Source organism: Oncorhynchus keta, chromosome 22, assembly GCF_023373465.1.
Source record: "Oncorhynchus keta strain PuntledgeMale-10-30-2019 chromosome 22, Oket_V2, whole genome shotgun sequence".
Taxonomy (NCBI): domain Eukaryota; kingdom Metazoa; phylum Chordata; class Actinopteri; order Salmoniformes; family Salmonidae; genus Oncorhynchus; species Oncorhynchus keta.
The window spans coordinates 5,133,516-5,153,393 of record NC_068442.1 but is presented as its reverse complement, the minus strand read 5'-3'; the positions used below and the strand labels follow the sequence as shown (position 1 = coordinate 5,153,393).

The window sequence follows — 19,878 nt, the reverse complement described above, 5'->3', positions numbered from 1 at the left end:
CCACAACTGTACTTCCTCCGCACACTGTCCACCTCATGTAGCCCCGCCCCGCTTCTCATCATGCCCGACCCAAACTGTTTTCTTATAGCTCTTTATCCAGTGAGTACGGTTCGGGGTCAAGTCAGCCTGATGTTGTTATACTTATTTCTAGTCTGGTTTGGGCTGTCTTGAACCAGATGTGTTATTGGACCAGTTAAGCAAATTTGTTTGCAACTTAATGCTACTGGCATTACTGAAGGCAATGTTAATGTGTTTTCCACAGCACCAGCTGAAGCTACTGGAGGCCCAGAAGAGACAACAGGAGCTCATACTGCGCAGGAAGACTGAGGAGGTGAGCAACATGAACAGCCATCTTGGGGCCTCCACATAGAGCAGAGATGGGGGTGGGGGCCACACAAACAAATCTGAAGTCATCATGAGGGGCCGCAGTTGCTCGCTGGTCTGTACTCACATGTGCATACGAGAAATGTTTGCAGTTTTTAATATATCTGAGTGAGACTGACTAACAAAATCAATGGGGGTCCCCCCCAGCCGGTAATTCGACCATGATTACTAAATTTAGATAGCTGGCTGCTAGACTAACTTACCGATCTAACATTGTTTTAGCTGAGATGTGCCAATTGACTATCAGTAAGCAGGTTTCCAGCCAACCATTTCATGCGAATAAATTACCTGACTCATGAAAAAAAGTCACGACTGGGCTGATGGAAACCTGAAACCCCGGTACAATTTTATAAATGCCGAAATGTCGATGGAAGTGCCTCTATGAGCAAATATTGATACAATAACAATCATATCGAGGTCAATTTGGAGTCACGCAAATGCTATGTTGTGTGGCCTTCCAGTTACGACTCGGGGAAAGCATGCAGTTTATTAGGCTACAGATGAAATAAACGATGATTAACGTCGCAAGGTGGTGAAAGTGCACAGTGACGATCTTGATGTACTTTTCCAATAAATATCGAGGGTCTTATTCTAGTGACATTGATGATCGATGCTTGGCTGCCCTTTGACGAATACAAATAATATCACTCTTTTATCCATAATAATCTGTTAATGTAGGTAGCCTGCATCTGTAGCTGCAAGCTGTTGGTTAAAGAGAAGGTGCCAAGACCAGAGTGGGCAAATTTGTTATATAACGCAACAGTTCTTTTGACAAAACCATCAGTGAAAATGAGATTTGTTTTTTCATTCGGTACATGGTATTTAGAGGAAAACGTCATTTATGTGCATTATGTAATCCTGCACAGACTTTTATATGCAAAACGTCTGTTTGAAGGAAACACCTCTCTGGTGTAAAATGTGCATCTTATTTTATGCATATTTTTGAATATTCACGTGAAAATCTGTCACAAATTAGATGGGAACCTACCTAGTGACTGACATAACAAGGAAAACTGCTGATGCACAACCACATTTCGAAATGGCACCTTGTGTATTCTACTATTCTAACTTGTTGTTGAGGCCCAAACTGATTTTTTTTATTTTTTATTTATTGATCCGAGTCACACAATGATATTTACTAAAGGGGGCAATGATATTTTCAAAAGGGAAAAAATGATGTAGTATCCCGAAGTGCTGTATACTTTACAATTACCCAAGACTAGAAGCAGTTACACACATCCTTGCAACGAATCACTAACTCTCATCTAGTTGGATCTAAGTTCAAGGAATTTTACAGTTTTAGGACCAGAAAACGAAAAGCTTTTTTCCCAAAATTCTATTTGACCTTTGGTACCTGGAATTAGGAAGTTGTAGGAACCATTGGCCAGAGTCTGAGAGCAGAGGTACAGAGAGAGTAGGCTACCAATGGCATCTTTGTATTAATTAGAGTTCAAGACTTCTCAAGGGCACTGATAACAACAAACAGTTTAGTGAATCAGATATCAAGCCAGACTTGTTCTATTCTATTGAGATCAACTTCAGCATCAGGTGGTGGCTCTGGTGACTTACGTGTCTGTCTGTCTGTCTTATCTATCTATCTTATCTACCAGGTAACTGCACTGAGGAGGCAGGCCAGACCTATGTCTGGTAAGGTGACCAGCAGGAAGGTGAGTTTACCAGAGGCCCTCCAGGACTCCTCCCACCGACCCCCCTCAGGACGCCTGCAATCCTCTGGATCCACCACACCTAACGGAACCAGGTAGGGACTGGACAACGGGTCACCGTAATACTGTTTTGATGTGTGTTGCTGCATTACAATGCATGGTACACCATATAATATATTGTCGAGCAATCAGTATGGCTTTTTCAGTTAAAAAACATATCGCTTGAGACCTGTGTGTGTGTGTGTGTGTGTGTGTGTGTGTGTGTGTGTGTGAGACAGGTCCTACTACAGACGGTCAACGGGCATATATTCCACCAGAGTGGCCAAAGTGAAGTGGCAGTCTCTGGAGCGCCGTATCTCTGATGTCATCATGCAGAGGATGACCATATCCAACATGGAGGCCGATATGAACCGCCTGCTCAAGGTAAGCATTAAATGCCATTCACACATCTTTTCATTTGGTGAATATAGTTTACAGACCTAATATATTACTCTACATTAGCATTATTAGCAATTAACATTGTAAACGTTTGGCAAACTCCTCCTTATTCCCCCACTCCGTCTTCTACCACAATTTCCCTGCCTCCTCTCTCTCTACCCCATACCTCCTCCTCCACTCCCCCCTCCATCCTTCCTCCCTTCCACAGCAACGTGAGGAGCTGACCAAGAGGAGGGAGAAGGTGACCAGAAAGAGGGACAGGCTGGCGGGGGAGGGGTCTGAGGAAGAGAAGGTGGTGTTTCCCCTCAACGAGGAAGTGGACACCTTGATGGCCAACATCGATTACATCAACGACAGCATCGCAGACTGCCAGGCCAACATTATGCAGATGGAGGAGGCCAAGGTCAGACAGACAGAAAGCTGGCATTAGCTGTAAAAAAAAATGTAAATCAAGGAGAGGAAGCCACATAAAAGTTGAGATACAACCACAGCCAAATTCAAGCAGCACAAATCTGGCCAACCAAGTCAAACACTAACCCATGACTCTCTGAGTAACACGTTTTTCCTAACCATGTGATTATGCATTTGCAGGAGGAGGTTGACACGGTGGATGTGTCCGCAGTGATCAGCTCCTGCACCCTAACAGAAGCCCGTTTCCTGATGGACCACTTTATTTCTATGGCCATCAACAAGGTAACTAACTTACTGCCCTTTACCTGTCCCTCCGTAGTCTCTCCCCAATCTCTTATGCCGTCGTTTTCTCCTGGAGTTGACTTTGTTTAAAGGTGGGCTGAACGACCTGATTTAGCCTCGGTTTCAATGATCCTCATTAGGAAATGTGATTGAGAACAAGATTTGTGTTTTGGACGTGTGCTTTGATGTGTGCGTGTGTGTGTGTGTGTTCGAAAGTGGGAAGCGTTTGTACTTTCACTCTGCCAGAACAGTACACAGTTACGGTCACTCACCCTTCTAGATCACAGTCTCCCCAGGTCTTGTGTCTGAAAGTAGCCTAGTCTAGCTAGCGAGCTAGCCAACTTCTTTCGCCAATTAGCTTCCGTCAGCCGGTGTGCGACCGTGGCAAAGTTGGTTTGACTTTGGATCTTGCTTTTTTTTGGTTCAGTCGCACTTTAAACCCAGGTTCCACATGTACCCAATTAAGTCCGTTTCTACGATAGTTAATGTGTTTAGTTCTGTGTGTACATGTACAAGCACCCTCCTTGTGTATTCATATTTTGTGTACAGTATTACACACAATCATAGCTCGTATCGCTGACCTTTAGTGACCCTTCTTATAGCTGACCTATGACCTTTGACCTCCTCCCTATCCTAGGGTCTGCAGGCAGCCCAGAAGGAGTCCCAGGTGAAAGTGATGGAGGGCAGGCTGAAGCAGACAGAGATCACCAGCGCCACTCAGAACCAGCTGCTGTTCCACATGCTGAAAGAGAAGGCAGAGTTTAACCCCGAACTGGATGCCCTGCTGGGGAATGCTCTACAAGGTAACAGCTCTAACTCCAATCGTCCAGCCTGCCAGCCACACACCCCGCAAGATACATGTATAGTTCAGTCTAGGGCCTTGACCCTGACCCTCTCAACCCCTGCTACAGGAGGTCCGTAAATCAAGCCCACAACACTGCCAGGTCTAGCCCAAAATAAATGGTTGGTTACTCAATGGGTGATAGACCCAGAAGTATGTATAATTGAAAACATAACTGTCTGTGGCCTGAATGTTGTTGAGATTCTATTGGACCTGGAGTGAAAGCTACTGGTTGGACCTCCAGTACCAAGACTGGGAGATGGTGGTCTAATGCATGATGGGGGATTGTTGAGTTGCTCTTTGCTTGTGGCCTCAATAGATTCTGGCTGTGAGATGAATAATCACACAAGTACATTATTTATTTTTGCCCTTTTTTTATTTTATTTTATTGAGCTGACGTTTTTTGTTATTGCGCTGACAGTGGAATAAGGTTCTGTATGACAGTTCTGTATGACCAGCGTCTGTGGAGGAGGACATCTTTTTTGAATAGTCGATCTTGCACTCTTGCTCTTTCTTTCCTTTAGACCTGATTTGGTTTTGATTACGGGAGAAAGACTGAATGTGTTTTTGATTTGTGTGTTGTGTTGCCTTTTTTCTGTTCGCCCCGCCCATGGTGCCTTAATGGATACAGAGCTAGGTAACATGCCAGTGGGTAAGTAACAGACACCAGACTCTCTCTCTATGTATATGTTTATATGAATGCATGGGTCCCCCTCCTGGAAACTAACTCAACAACATGAGCGGGTGCATGAGGTGCAATGCTGCTGTCTTCAAAACCTCCCTCCGGATGTTAGCTGACCCCCCCTAATATAACTATGGCAGGGTAGCCTAGTGGTTAGAGTGGTGGACTAGCAACCAAAAGGTTCAAATCCCCGAGCTGAGAAGGTACAAATCGGTCGTTCTGCCCCTGAACAGGCAGTTAACCCACTGTTCCTAGGCCGTCATTGAAAATAAGAATGTGTTCTTAACTGAATTGCCTGGTTAAAAAAAGTTACAAAATAAAAATAGAGGACCCCTTCACACCATGCGCTAAAGCCACCATGCTTTATACTGTAGCCTCTGATAATATAACTACTGTAATGTATCTGTGGAGGACCGCCATTTACAGGTAGAACCAGGATGTTTTGTCTCAGTAGGACCTTGTAGGCAAAGCACACTGCCCCGGGAGCAGCTCATTTCGGTTTCCCCTTCCCTCCTTTTCATAACCCCTCACATCTGACCTCTTTTACCCTCTCACCCTTTCGACTCCTGAACCTTGTCAACCCTTCCCTCTCAGTGACTGAACAAGGACCTGATCTTTTCAGGTCTTTTGAGGCAATTTCTTATAGACGGCATGGCGCTGCGCTGACATCGTCTTCATCCGCTTCTCCTTGTTCATTATTACCACCATTACCTTGTTCAATAATATAAACCACATATTGTTAATGTCTGTTTGTAGCCAACACAGTATTAGCATAAGGTTTGGTTCAATAAACGGTTTTACCCTTGTACCATGTTTGGTTAGACGATTGGCAGGTATTTGGACTACTAGACAGAACTGACTTAAGTTGGTTGGTAATTTAGCCATAACACACAACAACAAAAAATGCATTTGCTATGGATGTTTTTTGGCTCTGACATACAGTTCAACTGACATTTTTAGTCCTTTGATTTCACAGAGAATGGGGATGACAGCAGCAGTGACGAATTCACCCAGAGTCCTGCAACAGACGGACAGTAAGTATTAAAGAGAGAGTTCACTCAAATGACCCAAAAATAGTGAACATTTGACTTTTTTGTTGTTGTTGCCTGTTTTATAAATAAAGTATGTTAGCTCATATATTCTACTTCCTTGTTACAGCTCTCTGACATCAGATCTAATGAAACTCTGTGGAGAGGCCAAAACAAGGAGCAAGGTACCATTCTCGGCTTATTAGCATGTGTATCATTGTTTTACTATCCTTGTGGGGACATTTGTGTGTGGGTTCGTGTTTGTGTGTATTATGAACTGAGTGTGTTTCTCCCCACCCAGGCTCGTAGGAGAACCACCACTCAGATGGAGCTGCTCTACGCCAAAAGTGACTCCGTCCCTGACACGCCTTCTGGCGATTTCTCCTCCCCCTGTCTCCCATTGGTTGAAACTCCAGAAGAGGGCAGAGATCCCGAGACCCCCATTGGCTCGTCAGTCAGGGACAGGGACTATATGGCTCATTCTCCCGGCTTGTCCTCTAAGATGGGCAGCATGTAAGTCCGGGCCTCCGTGTGCTAGCTAGCTAACCTGCTAACCCCCTGCTAACCCCCTGCTAACCCCCTGCTTTCTGCATGTTGATACAGCTGCTGCTTATTCCCTTTTCACTTTGCCTGACATGGTCTTTAAATCTCCTCTATTCACCTGCAAGTCTCCGAGCCAGTAGAAACCAAAATGTAGCCCTTTAGTATATTTGTTAATTAGCATGTAGCAGCTGTAATAACACTCACCCATCAAGTACTACTGACAGGCAGACACACACACTATGATTATGAGGCATGTACGGTATGGCCATGCAGATCTCATGTTCTCTCGCTAGATGCAATTCTCAATTGCAATAGGCTTATGGCACAGCTATGTCAACTCTACACAATATTAATCCTTAACATTTGCATCCTGTCAAAGACACAGAAAGAGCTAATAAAACTAACCAATTGCGCACATTGGCTTTCTACGTATGTTTTGAGCAACAATACCAATTTTAGTTTGACTTGAACACATAAGATATAGTGCTGGGGACTGATTTCAGTGTGACACAATGTAGCCCTAATGCTACACCGGTGTCCTTATAAAACACAAGATTTGGGTGAAGAAGGAACGTCTATATTGGCCCTGAATATCAGGTAACAGTGTGGTATGTGTGTAATGCATGTTCACCGCCTCCAATATTGTTTCATTTATACTTTAGTTTATAGTCTTACATTGTTGTCATTTTTGTTCCTTATGTTTTGTCTTGTGTTGTCTTTGGATGGTGTTGTGTGGTGCTAATGAAAACTAAATGTTTGTTCCGGCTCCAGACCTGCCTCCTCCTCAGGGGCGGAAAAAAGAGTTCCAGAGCCCTCGCCGCTCTCTCGCAGGAAGACCTATGACAAGACACAATTGGCGGCTAAGGTCAAGGAGATCAAACAGTAAGAGACTAGCGACGCTCTGGTGGCCGAAGGCCAAAAGCACAACATTTTCCAACAGCTCTTGCAAATTATACTTATCGCCCCCTTTCTGAATTTCCCACCTCAGAAAGTATGTGGTGTTATCTATTCTAAATCAACAATTCTCTTTGCTTGGTGTGATGGAAATAATAACCTTACCCTGCCAAGTTCTACACCGAATGTCAAGTAGTTGACGCGTTCTTGAGAAATATAGCTAAGTTTGTTTCTATATCCCTTTTGACTGAGATTAAACAATTAACTTCTATTTCCCAAATCTATTTTTAATTTGGGAAGTTAATTCAGTGTTCAACTTGGCCCTCTCAGCCTCTTCAAACCCTCTGTTGCAAATTTGGCTACGATATATAAATCCTATATATTGGTATCCAGCGGAAAACCATGCTGAGTGAAACCCTGAGTGAGCAAACATTATTTTCCTGATCAGTTCTCAGGACCACATGTGATGAGCATGAAAAGTCTCAGAAATGAGTGCAGAGCCGTATATAACGGTTGGTTCTAATCCTGAATGCTAATTGGTTAAACCCGCATTCCAGACGGTGTCTATTTCACAAGTTACCACCGGCTATTTACTCTGTTCCATCTGCAATCCCCTGTCTCATCAGCCCAGCCAGGCAATTTATACACTTGATCTCCACTATAAATAGCATCTAGATTATCTCACATTTCTTTTAGACTAACATTTAGTTTTTAACAGCGGAGATTGCAAAATTGTTTCAAAATTCAAATTTGGTCTCCAGCTGTCCCATAGTAATCAATGTGCCGTTAGTTGTGAAGAGACAGACAGGCAAGCAGCGTTTCTCAGCCAGTCGACATCATGAATCAGCTGTCATCATTTTTATGGATATATTCAAAGTAATGTCAATAGAAAGCAGCTTGTTTGCAGTCTTTCAGGATTCAATTTGAAGTGATTGTGTTAGCTGTGTTGTTGGCTAGCTCCTCTGAACAACAGTGTCCTGACGAGAGAGCACATTTTCTATGCCAGGTCAACTCGCATCTCATTAGCTCATTCTTACGAATGTATCCAAATACATGTCAATAGAAAACAGCTTAAACAAATGCAAATGCAGCTACTTTGTTGTTTTCTGGCTGCATTGTTTGACGTGACTGTAAATTAGTAGTTGGCTAGCTAGCAAGCAAGGGATAAGAATGTTGCCAGCCAGTGCATTTAGAATGAACGACTGGGTCGTATCCATAGATACAGAACAAAAAGTCTGAACGTCTGGGTCGCGTCTCTGGCAACCGAACCGAAATGAACGACCAGTCGGCTTGGGTAGCAAACCCTAGATTTGTATGGACTATATCTTGTGGAAGGATGAAATAGTATGAATAAATTAATCAAAATAACGTTTTTAATCAAAATATTTCAATCATTATTTGAATATATTGGTAACCTGTTGTATAAAAGTGATAATGCCCTTGAAGCCAGTGTTTGGAGAATATATTTAGCTTGAAATTAAACCACTTTCTGTCAAAATTATAAATGTGTAATATCTGAAAATGTAGCAAGCTAACCCTAGTCTATCTTAACCGTATACATCATCATGCAAGATGGAGGCGTCTCCCTGTCACGGATGCCATACCACGATTGCCCTTAGTTTGAAGATGTAATCCAGAGACAGGTGTTTTCTCCATCTCTTTAGCTATCATACTCTAATTCCACTGATATCAAAACTTTATCCTCCAGAAAGTGGAGAGCAACACTTCAGCAGTTCCACTACACAATAATTGTTATTTTAAAGCCGTGTTTCGACAGGATTACCAGCACAGACTGACAAGCTCAAATTGACAGAAGCCTTCTACAGTTGAAGTCGGAAGTTTACATATACTTAGGTTGGAGTCATTAAAACTCGTTTTTCAACAACTCCATACATTTCTGGTTAACAAACTATAGTTTTGGCAAGCCGGTTAGGACATCTACTTTGTGCATTTTCCAACAATTGTTTACAGACAGATTATTTCACTTATTATAATTCCACTGGGTCAGAAGTTTACATACACTAAGTTGACTGTGCCTTTAAACAACTTGGAAAATTCCATAAAACTATGTCATGGCTTTAGAAGCTTCTGATAGGCTCATTGACATCATTTTAGTCAATTGGAGGTGTACCTGTGGATGTATTTCAAGGCTTACCTTCAAACTTAGTGCCTCTTTACTTGACATCATGGAACAATCAAAAGAAATCAGCCAAGACCTCACAGAAAAATTGTAGACCACAAGTCTGGTTCATCCTTGGGAGCAATTTCCAAACGCTTGAAGGTAACATGTTCATCTGTACAAACAATAGTACGCAAGTATAAACACCATGGGACCACGCAGCCATCATACCGCTCAGGAAGGAGAAGCGTTCTGTCTCCTAGAGATGAACGTACTTTGGTGCGAAAAGTGCAAATCAATCCCAGAACAATATCAACGGACCTTGTGAAGGTGCTGGAGGAAACAGGTACAAAAGTATCTATAACCACAGGAAAATGAGTCCTATATCGACATAACCTGAAGGGCCGCTCAGCAACGAAGAAGCCACTGCTCGCCATAAAAAAAGCTAGACTATGGTTTGCAACTGCACATGGGGACAAATATCGTACTTTTTGATGTCCTCTGGTCTGAAAAAAATAGAACTGTTGGGCAATAATGACAATCGTTATGTTTGGGAGAAAAAGGGGGAGGCTTGCAAGCCGAAGAACACCATCCCAACCGTGAAGCATGGGGGTCGCAGCATCATGTTGTGGGGGTGCTTTCCAAGCATACTTCCAAAGTTGTGGCATAATAGCTTAAGGACAACAAAGTCAAGGTATTGGAGTGGCCATCACAAAACCCTGACCTCGATCCTATAGAAAAGTCGTGGGGCAGAACTGAAAAAGCATGTGTGAGCAAGGAGGCCTACAAACCTGACTCAGTTACACCAGCTGTGTCAGGAGGAATGGGCCAAAATTCACCCAACTTATTGTGGGTGATCCTGAGTGACTGAAGACAGGGAATATTTACTACGATTAAATGTCATGAAATGTTGAAAATCTGAGTTTAAATGTATTTGGCTATGGTGTATGTAAACTTCCGACTTCAGATGTATATTGCAGACCAATCCAAGCTCCTCTCTTGGCATGTCCAGCCCACTCGTTATCTCAGCCAATCATGCCTACTGGAAATGTTACTGACTGTGGCTTAATTCTTGACGCTACTCAGCAACCGCTGAATAGCATAGCGCCACAGTCAAATAATATTACTAAAAAATTCATATTCATTAAATCACAAGTGCAATATTGCAAAACACAGCTTAGCCTTTTGTTAATCTACATGTCGTCTCAGATTTTGAAATTATGCTTTACAAACAATCCAAGCGTTTGTGTAAGTTTATCGATAGCATAACAAAATATTATGTACACTAAGCATTAAGTAGCTTGGTCACGAAAATCAGAAAAGCAATCAAATTAATCGTTTACCTTTGATCTTCGGATGTTTTCACTCACGAGACTCCCAGTTACACAACAAATTTTCCTTTTTGTTCCATAAAGATTATTTTTATTCCCAAAATACCTCAGTTTGTTTGTTGCGTTATGTTCAGAAATCCACAGGAAAGAGCGGTCACGACAACGCAGACGTATATTCCAAATAATATCCATAATGTCCAGAGAAACATGTCAAACATTTTTTATAATCAATCCTCATGTTGTTTTTAAAATATATATTTGATAATATATCAACCGGGTGTGTAAGTTTTTCAGTAACACCGGGAGAAACAATGGCCGCTTTACTCTGTAGCGCAAAACTCACTCTGAGAGCCCCCGCCTATCCACTTACGCAATGTGATCTTTCACGCTCATTTTTCAAAATAAAAGCCTGAAACTATGTCTGAAGACTGTTGACACCTTGGGGAAGCCATATAAAAAGGAATCTGGTTGATATTCCTTTAAATGGATGGATAGGCATACATAGGAACAGAGACGTTTCAAAATAAGAGGCACTTCCTGATTGCAGGTTTTCGCCTGCAATATCAGTTCTGTTATACTCACAGACAATATTTTTTACAGTTTTGGAAACATTAGAGTGTTTTCTATCCTAGTTTCTGGGGCTGAGAAATAGGCAGTTTCAAATGGGTACGTTTTTTAGCCAAAAACAAAAATACTGCCCCCTACACGCAAAAGGTTAACCAACAAGGCTCGTAAATGTAACAATTTTATTCTTATTTACAGATGGCATACACGTTTGTTATTAAGGCACATGAAAATTCACATGTTCCAGAAGGCATTTTGATTTTTTTTTTAAATAAAAAAGGATAAAATGTCTCTCCTGTGAAGTCGTGACTTGCGACATACGCCTAGTTTCCTGAAACAAATCACATATATCCTCCAAACACCGGATTCTCGGGCATTATCACTAATTGTTGATTAGAGAGGGTTCTTACAGAATGCAGAGAAGACAGAAGGAGAGAGTTTCAAACAATGAAAGCTGCTTATCTATTTTAGCCTATTCTAGCTTTAGTGTGTGCAAGTGTGTCCCTCTGTGTCCTTGTGTGTATGTGCATGCACATTTCCACTAGCATGCGTGTGATCCTGTACAGTACACTGTACAAACAAACAGTAGAAAGGCAACGGATTTATCCTTTATGTATGTATGCCAGCAGCCAGACGCCCAGCCTCAGCCTCCCTGTCCACCGTTCCAGCTGTGATACGAGGAACTCCGACGGCAGCACCCTGTCTCCCCCCTCCTTCCCCTCTAACCGCCCACGTAGTCAAGGCAACAGATGTGTCCGTCTGACAGGGTGTTTGGATAGAGCAGACAGACCAGCAGGAGTCTAAGACAGCAGGAGTAAGTAAGAGGAAGTTGAGTTAAGTTCTAAGCACAAGTTACAAGTAATAGGCATAGTGTATTCTAATAAAATAAATAGTACAAGTACTGAGCATTGTATATTGTATGCTCAAATGTGTTGTACTGTTATGGTATTTAATACTAACACAATTGCTCAGAAGAAGAGATTTTGTTTAACAAGTAATAAAGAAAAAAAACAAAGGGTATCAAGGATCTGGATAGATTCAGTATGGAGGAATGTTCTAAGATCCCTCCCAATGTGTTCTCCAAAACAGCTCATTATTTGTATTATTTATTTTATACAGTATTTTATTTTTTGCTCATCTTTATCAAGGGACCCAATAATTACGGGCCCCACTCTAAGGAAGCTCTGGAAGTCAAATATAATATAATAAATCACCAATCAAATGTATTGTTTACAGGTATGCTGCATACATTAGGTATAAACATTAGGTAGGTGTTGGAATTGTTGAGCACACTCTCTCACGTCAGGGGACACATCTAAACCACTCGGGACACGTTGTCACCTCTCCTTTAGTGAGATTTAGACTTTAGAAAAGATTAATTGTCCACAGAATGGACCGTTTCTTCTCCCAAATGTACACTACAATATGTAGGCCTTTTTCCCACTGTTCACGTTTGTATTCACGCTATAGTGACTTACCTGTTGTGACTACCAAATGTTTTTTTGTTGTCACCCAAATAACTGTACAAGACTCAACTGAAAGTACTTGCAAGTTTGGCCCATTGTAGGAGGATTGTGTTAAAGTGAAGAAGGACGGACAGCTATTGAAAATCTCTGTCAGTTGCCAACAATGTCTCCCTTCTTGCCAGTGTGTTGATGTGTGGTAAGCTGCGAGGAGAGAGGCTCCTCTGTGGTTGACAGGTAGTCCTTTCTCTGGATCTCTGGATGGTTCTGTTCAGTTTTTTGGTTTAGTTTTTGTCAGCCTGACCATGCTTGTGGATGGACACTGTCACTGGCTTCTCGTTAGTTTTTTATTTTGATTTGCAGCATGTTGCTAACTGGCCAAGTGGGTACATGTACATTATGTACTGTATACGGTATGCATGTGTGCCTGTAGTGGTGGACTTTTGGGCGAATGTTTAATCTTGTATTGAATTATTTCTGTGTCTTACTGCAGTATACGAAGCCTTAAACGGTGGTTACCCGTTCTCTGAGCCCTACTGACATTTTCATGCATGGTTTCATCCTCCCCAGAGGGGTGATCAACCCAGTGCCTTCCTCAAAGGGCAGTCGGTCAGCAACACTGCAGTGTGTCCACGTGGCTGAGGGTCACACTAAAGCCGTGCTGTGTGTTGACTCTACCGATGACCTCCTCTTCACCGGCTCCAAAGGTCAATTGTCCAATGTATCAATAATGTCTCCTGTCTCACAGACTGAGCAAAAGTTAATCACTTGAGATAAATGTGTACTGGACAGGACCGATAGATTGTTGTTATTATGGGGTTGACACAGTATTGTAACTGGACTGGCAACACTAGTGTTAAGGGGACCTAGGTAGATAGACAGAAACTCTGCTCGTGACATTGTGACACAGACATTGAGACAGAAATATAATCAGATGCTCTCGTGATGTGATTTGAGCAAATGATTGTGGAGATCCGTTCTCATCTCATCTCCTTCCAGACCGTACGTGTAAGGTGTGGAACCTAGTGACAGGTCAGGAGATCATGTCCCTGACAGGTCACCCCAACAATGTGGTGTCAGTCCGCTACAGCTCCAGCCTGGTCTTCACCGTCTCCACCTCCTACATCAAGGTCTGGGACATCCGAGACTCAGCCAAGTGCATCCGCACCCTCACGTGAGTGTCAATGGCGTAACTGTTTTTGAAAGGCTATACAAATATACATAACATCCATTACACCCATATATTACATTTACATTTAAGTCATTTAGCAGACGCTCTTATCCAGAGCGACTTACAAATTGGTGCATTCACCTTATGACATCCAGTAGAACAGCCACTTTACAATAGTGCATCTAAACCTTTTAAGGGGGGGGGGGTGAGAAGGATTACTTATCCTATCCTAGGTATTCCTTAAAGAGGTGGGGTTTCAGGTGTCTCCGGAAGGTGGTGATTGACTCCGCTGTCCTGGCGTCGTGAGGGAGTGTGTTCCACCATTGGGGAGCCAGAGCAGCGAACAGTTTTGACTGGGCTGAGAGGGAACTGTACTTCCTCAGTGGTAGGGAGGCGAGCAGGCCAGAGGTGGATGAACGCAGTGCCCTTGTTTGGGTGTAGGGCCTGATCAGAGCCTGGAGGTACTGAGGTGCCGTTCCCCTCACAGCTCCGTAGGCAAGCACCATGGTCTTGTAGCGGATGCGAGCTTCAACTGGAAGCCAGTGGAGAGAGCGGAGGAGCGGGGTGACGTGAGAGAACTTGGGAAGGTTGAACACCAGACGGGCTGCGGCGTTCTGGATGAGTTGTAGGGGTTTAATGGCACAGGCAGGGAGCCCAGCCAACAGCGAGTTGCAGTAATCCAGACGGGAGATGACAAGTGCCTGGATTAGGACCTGCGCCGCTTCCTGTGTGAGGCAGGGTCGTACTCTGCGGATGTTGTAGAGCATGAACCTACAGGAACGGGCCACCGCCTTGATGTTAGTTGAGAACGACAGGGTGTTGTCCAGGATCACGCCAAGGTTCTTAGCGCTCTGGGAGGAGGACACAATGGAGTTGTCAACCGTGATGGCGAGATCATGGAATGGGCAGTCCTTCCCCGGGAGGAAGAGCAGCTCCGTCTTGCCGAGGTTCAGCTTGAGGTGGTGATCCGTCATCCACACAGATATGTCTGCCAGACATGCAGAGATGCGATTCGCCACCTGGTCATCAGAAGGGGGAAAATATATGATAACATCTATTAAACCCATATATGATAACATCTATTACACCCATATATGGTAACTTTATTTGACACCCACGACTCTGTATTCTACAGGTCTTCTGGTCAGGTGACCCCGGGCGACGCCTGTGCGTCCACCACCAACCGGACTGTCACCATCCCGGCAGGAGAGAACCAGATCAACCAGATCGCACTCAACCCCAGCGGCTCTGTCCTGTACGCCGCCGCCGGCAACTCTGTCAGAGTCTGGGACCTAAGAAGGTACGGTATAGCACGGCACACCGGACGTTTTGACAAACAGATCCAAAGAGGCCTGAAAAAAGGCATTGTCTTCAGAAAACTTCTCTCTCACTACTATGTGCTGATCTATAATAGATCTAGAGGCTACTGCTTGTATTGAATGTCTATTCCAGTCATACTCAACTGGCAGACCACAGTCCGGACCTTGAACGGGCTCAATATGGACTTCGGGTTCTGACTTTCAAAAAATATATTCTAATAATATACAGTATATACATATATATTATATATTTTTATTTTACATTTATTTATTTTATTTTATTTCACCTTTATTTAACCAGGTAGGCAAGTTGAGAACAAGTTCTCATTTACAACGACACAGAGTTACACATGGAGTAAAACAAACATACAGTCAATAATACAGTAGAAACAAGTCTATATACGATGTGAGCAAATGAGGTGAGATAAGGGAGGTAAAGGCAAAAAAAGGCCATGGTGGCAAAGTAAATACAATATAGCAAGGAAAACACTGGAATGGTAGATTTGCAGTGGAAGAATGTGCAAAGTAGAAATAATGCAAAGTAGAAATAAAAATAATGGGGTGCAAAGGAGCTAAATAAAAAAAAAATGAATACAGTAGGGAAAGAGGTAGTTGTTTGGGCTAAATTATAGGTGGGCTATGTACAGGTGCAGTAATCTGTGAGCTGCTCTGACAGTTGGTGCTTAAAGCTAGTGAGGGAGATAAGTGTTTCCAGTTTCAGAGATTTTTGTAGTTCGTTCCAGTCATTGGCAGCAGAGAACTGGAAGGAGAGGCGACCAAAGAAATCATTGGTTTTGGGGGTGACCAGAGAGATATACCTGCTGGAGCTCTTGCTACAGGTGGGAGATGCTATGGTGACCAGCGAGCTGAGATAAGGGGGGACTTTACCTAGCAGGGTCTTGTAGATGACATGGAGCCAGTGGGTTTGGCGACGAGTATGAAGCGAGGGCCAGCCAACGAGAGCGTACAGGTCGCAATGGTGGGTAGTATATGGGGCTTTGGTGACAAAACAGATTGCACTGTGGTAGACTGCATCCAATTTGGCCAAAGTCGCGGATTGGTAGGATGGTCAGTTTTACAAGGGTATGTTTGGCAGCATGAGTGAAGGATGCTTTGTTGCGAAATAGGATTGGAGATGTTTGATGTGAGTCTGGCAGGAGAGTTTACAGTCTAACCAGACACCTAGGTATTTGTAGTTGTCCACGTATTCTAAGTCGGAGCCGTCCAGAGTAGTGATGTTGGACAGGCAGGCAGGTGCAGGCAGCGATCGGTTGAAGAGCATGCATTTAGTTTTACTAAGGGTGAATTCAGCCTGGCTTTCAGCTTACTGCTGTTGAGAGTTGTAAGGTGCAATTTCTAAATTTGGTGGTGAATGGGCCGCTTTCCTTGTGTTATTTAATTCCCTGCAGACATTAGTGAGCTATTTATAACATGTCAGAAAAGTCCAGTTGAACAACTACTAGCCCATGTTGGCTAGATAGGTAAGTTAGTCTAACCAACTATCTGAATATTGTAATTATTATGGCCAGATTATGTTCCCAGGGACCCCGACCCCCAAGGGGCCCCCCATTGATCAACAACCTCTCCCTCAGCGTAAGCAAAACAAAGGAGTCGATTGTTAACTTCAGGAAGCAGAAGAGACAAGTTTTAGGTTCCTCTGCTTCCACATCACAGAGGACTTGACATGGACCAACAACACCACCGCTCTTCTCAAGACGGCACAACAGTGACTCTACTTCCTAAGGCGGCTGTAGAAATTCGGCATGCCGCCCCGGGTCCTCTTCAAACACTACTGCTGCACCATAGAGAGCATCCTGACCGGTTGCATCATGGCCTGCTATGGGAATTGCTCCACCCATGACCGCAAGGCCCTCCAGCAGGTGGTGAAGATGGCCCAGTACATTACTGGGACTGTGCTCTCAACCATCCAGGACATCTAAAATGGTGCCTGTGGAAGGCCCGCAACATTATTCAAGACCCCATACACCACAGCCACAAGCTGTCCTCTCCCTTATCGCCGGTAGGACGGTATCGGAGAATGAAGTCTGATACCAACAGGCTCAGAGACAGTTTCTACAAGCCATCAGACTGCTGAAGACTTGAACTGGACTGACCACCTGTTGTTGGATTGTCAAGAAAGAACCGTCAAGTAAGCATTTCGTTGGAGGATGTATACCATGCACAAGAGGCTGCTGAGGGGTGGACGGCTCATAATAATGGCTGGAACAGCACACATGGAATGGCATCAAACACAAGGAAACCATGTGTTTGATGTATTTGATACCTTTCCACTAACAGCCATTACCCCGAGCGTGTCCTCCCCAAATAAGGTGCCACTCACCGCCTGTGATACCATGTGTTTTCCGTGTACATACGACTAATAAAACCTCCGGTATCATATGACATGGCAAAATGTGTATAATTGTTAGAAAATAATCACAATTTTATTTATTTTTTCTCTCGGCCAACAAGAGGGGTGTGAACCGTTTGGGGTCGTATGAGTTGCAAGGTTTGTTACTACGACGATAAATGACAATATCCATCCGGACCTTTGCTACCTAGGAAATCTGTGTGACCGGACCTTCTCATATAGTAGTTGAGTACCCCTGATCTATTCCCTTGCTGATCTTTGCCTGTCCTCTTAGTGAGTGTCTTGCCGTAAAGCAGTGCATCTCAGGAGATTGCTATCATGTTAAAGGCCCACTGTCCTCCCTCTCTCTTGGTCAGATTTGTATCCACAGGGAAGCTGACTGGTCACCTGGGTCCAGTCATGTGTCTGACTGTGGACCAGAGTGGGAACGGTCAGGATCTGGTCATCAGCGGATCCAAGGACCATTACATCAAGGTGTGTGAGAGTGTGTTATGGCGTGTGGCTGTTCTGCGTATATTCGTTGTTGAAAGGATAACTGCCACACACACACACCATATTACATCTCTACATGGTTTTATTGTGTTGAAGTTTCGGTCAGAGATTATTTTCTGCCTGTTGTCTCATGTTTGAATATGGATCATGTTGGCTCTTGTATTTGTTTTCTATGCAATAGGAATTAGCCTGGCTAACGCTTTGCTGTGACTTGTCTAGTGTTGTTGATGGACTGTCTGTTGCAGCTGTTTGACGTGACAGAGGGGGCCCTGGGTGCTATCAGCCCCACACACAACTTTGAGCCTCCCCACTACGATGGCATCGAGTCCTTGGTGGTGCAGGGGGATGTCCTCTTCAGCGGCTCCAGGGACAACGGCATTAAGAAGTGGGACCTAGACCGCAAAGACTTACTGCAGGTAACAGAGGGGAAAGGGGAAGTGTCACTGACTATTTTGGTGAATCCAGTCATTAAAAAAAAGCAGTTTAGTAAGAATGTCTCACCCCATGTTCAAGAATGGCCTTTTGCCCTTTATTCAAATTACAACCTCTCAAAATATTGCTATTTTTAAAATGAGATATAGAAAGTTGGTAGCAATTTCAGTTTAATCCACCAGAAAAGACAAATAATACAACAAATATTGTTGTTAAACTCAAATAGATTTTTTTTAAATACATTTATTTTTATTTTTATTAATGGTATAATCTTTGTAAATGATATCATAAATATTACTGATGGAGTTGTCACACATGCAGCTAACAAAAATATGTGTACATGTCTGCTCAACCCAAAATTACAACCAACTAATTGCAGCATTACCACAAAAATAGAAGAGGCAAGTGGTAGGTGGAAAAAGTAAGGAACTAGTCTGTCGGCCCTGCATTAAAGACTGAATTGGTTGAAGGAAATTGTGATAAATAAAAAGTATACCAGTTTAATTTAAGGACCAAAAAATGTACAGCTGTGCCATATAGATTGCAAAATAGTTGGGAAGAGATTTTTGATGTACCGATTCCATGGCACATGGTTTATGATCTCATACGCAAAACAACTCTGGATTCAAAACTTAGAATTGTTTTATTTAAATTATTCTACAAAATGATTGTAGCCAATAGAATGTTCCCAGCTCTGCAGATTTTGCTGCGAAGAGACCGAATCATTTGATCATTTATTTTGGTACTGTCCATATGTAGCTTGTTTTTGGTCACAGGTCCAGGAATGGTTGAAGAAGTGCTACATTTACCTGGAGCTAATTCTGCAGATAGCACTACTGGGTGACCTGAAAAGTCATAGTAACTCAATCAATAACATAATAATACTTTAGGCAAAAAAATGAATTTACAATCTCTGGAAACTATGAGAATAGAAAGGTTCAGTGTGAAACACTTTTGTGAAACATCACAGCACAGTTCAAAACTATATGTAAAATAGAAAGAAAAAAATGAGATAGATGGGAGGGGTTGAGTGGAGCTGAAGGGTGGGATTACAAACAACAAGATAACTAGTATAAAATACACTGTGTCCGTATATAGGTTCATAACTTTTGTGAAACAGCACAGTTAAAAATGTATGCCAAAATAGAACTGGATGGGCTTCAGAGATAGATGGGAGGGGTTGATGGTAGCTGAAGGATTGGATTAAAAACAAACAAAAGATAATTATTGTAAAATACATTGTGTCTGTAAAATATCAATAGTATGTATAAACTGGAGGTAAAAGCCTAAGTGTTTATGTCCGTTTGTTTACTCCAATTAGGGGATGGGTGGTAGGGTTAGGGGAAAAGAATAAAGGGAAATATATTTTTAAAAGACATGTATACACATTACCAGTCAAAAGTTTGAACACACCTACTCACTCCAGAGTTTTTCTTTCTTTTTTATTAT

At 42.9% G+C, this 19,878-nt stretch overlaps 1 protein-coding gene across 6 annotated transcripts in view; it reads left to right on the top strand.

Moving 5' to 3' along the window:
* The window catches only part of LOC118400814 (kinesin-like protein KIF21A), a 71,692-nt gene that overhangs the window by 43,298 nt on the left and 8,516 nt on the right, over positions 1 to 19,878 (top strand). For 2 of the 6 annotated variants that reach the window (XM_052474720.1, XM_052474719.1), the window contains exons 17-32: positions 263 to 331; positions 1,995 to 2,143; positions 2,327 to 2,471; positions 2,695 to 2,889; positions 3,078 to 3,179; positions 3,817 to 3,982; positions 4,652 to 4,672; positions 5,679 to 5,736; positions 5,861 to 5,915; positions 6,032 to 6,243; positions 7,045 to 7,155; positions 13,215 to 13,351; positions 13,644 to 13,818; positions 14,951 to 15,115; positions 17,862 to 17,979; positions 18,243 to 18,413. In XM_052474720.1, coding sequence (XP_052330680.1) covers positions 263 to 331; positions 1,995 to 2,143; positions 2,327 to 2,471; positions 2,695 to 2,889; positions 3,078 to 3,179; positions 3,817 to 3,982; positions 4,652 to 4,672; positions 5,679 to 5,736; positions 5,861 to 5,915; positions 6,032 to 6,243; positions 7,045 to 7,155; positions 13,215 to 13,351; positions 13,644 to 13,818; positions 14,951 to 15,115; positions 17,862 to 17,979; positions 18,243 to 18,413 — 2,049 coding nt within the window. Of the gene's footprint in view, positions 1 to 262; positions 332 to 1,994; positions 2,144 to 2,326; positions 2,472 to 2,694; positions 2,890 to 3,077; positions 3,180 to 3,816; positions 3,983 to 4,651; positions 4,673 to 5,678; positions 5,737 to 5,860; positions 5,916 to 6,031; positions 6,244 to 7,044; positions 7,156 to 11,807; positions 11,996 to 13,214; positions 13,352 to 13,643; positions 13,819 to 14,950; positions 15,116 to 17,861; positions 17,980 to 18,242; positions 18,414 to 19,878 lie in introns of those variants that run through there. The other 4 variants (XM_052474724.1, XM_052474722.1, XM_052474721.1 and 1 more) reach the window with 3 other exon arrangements.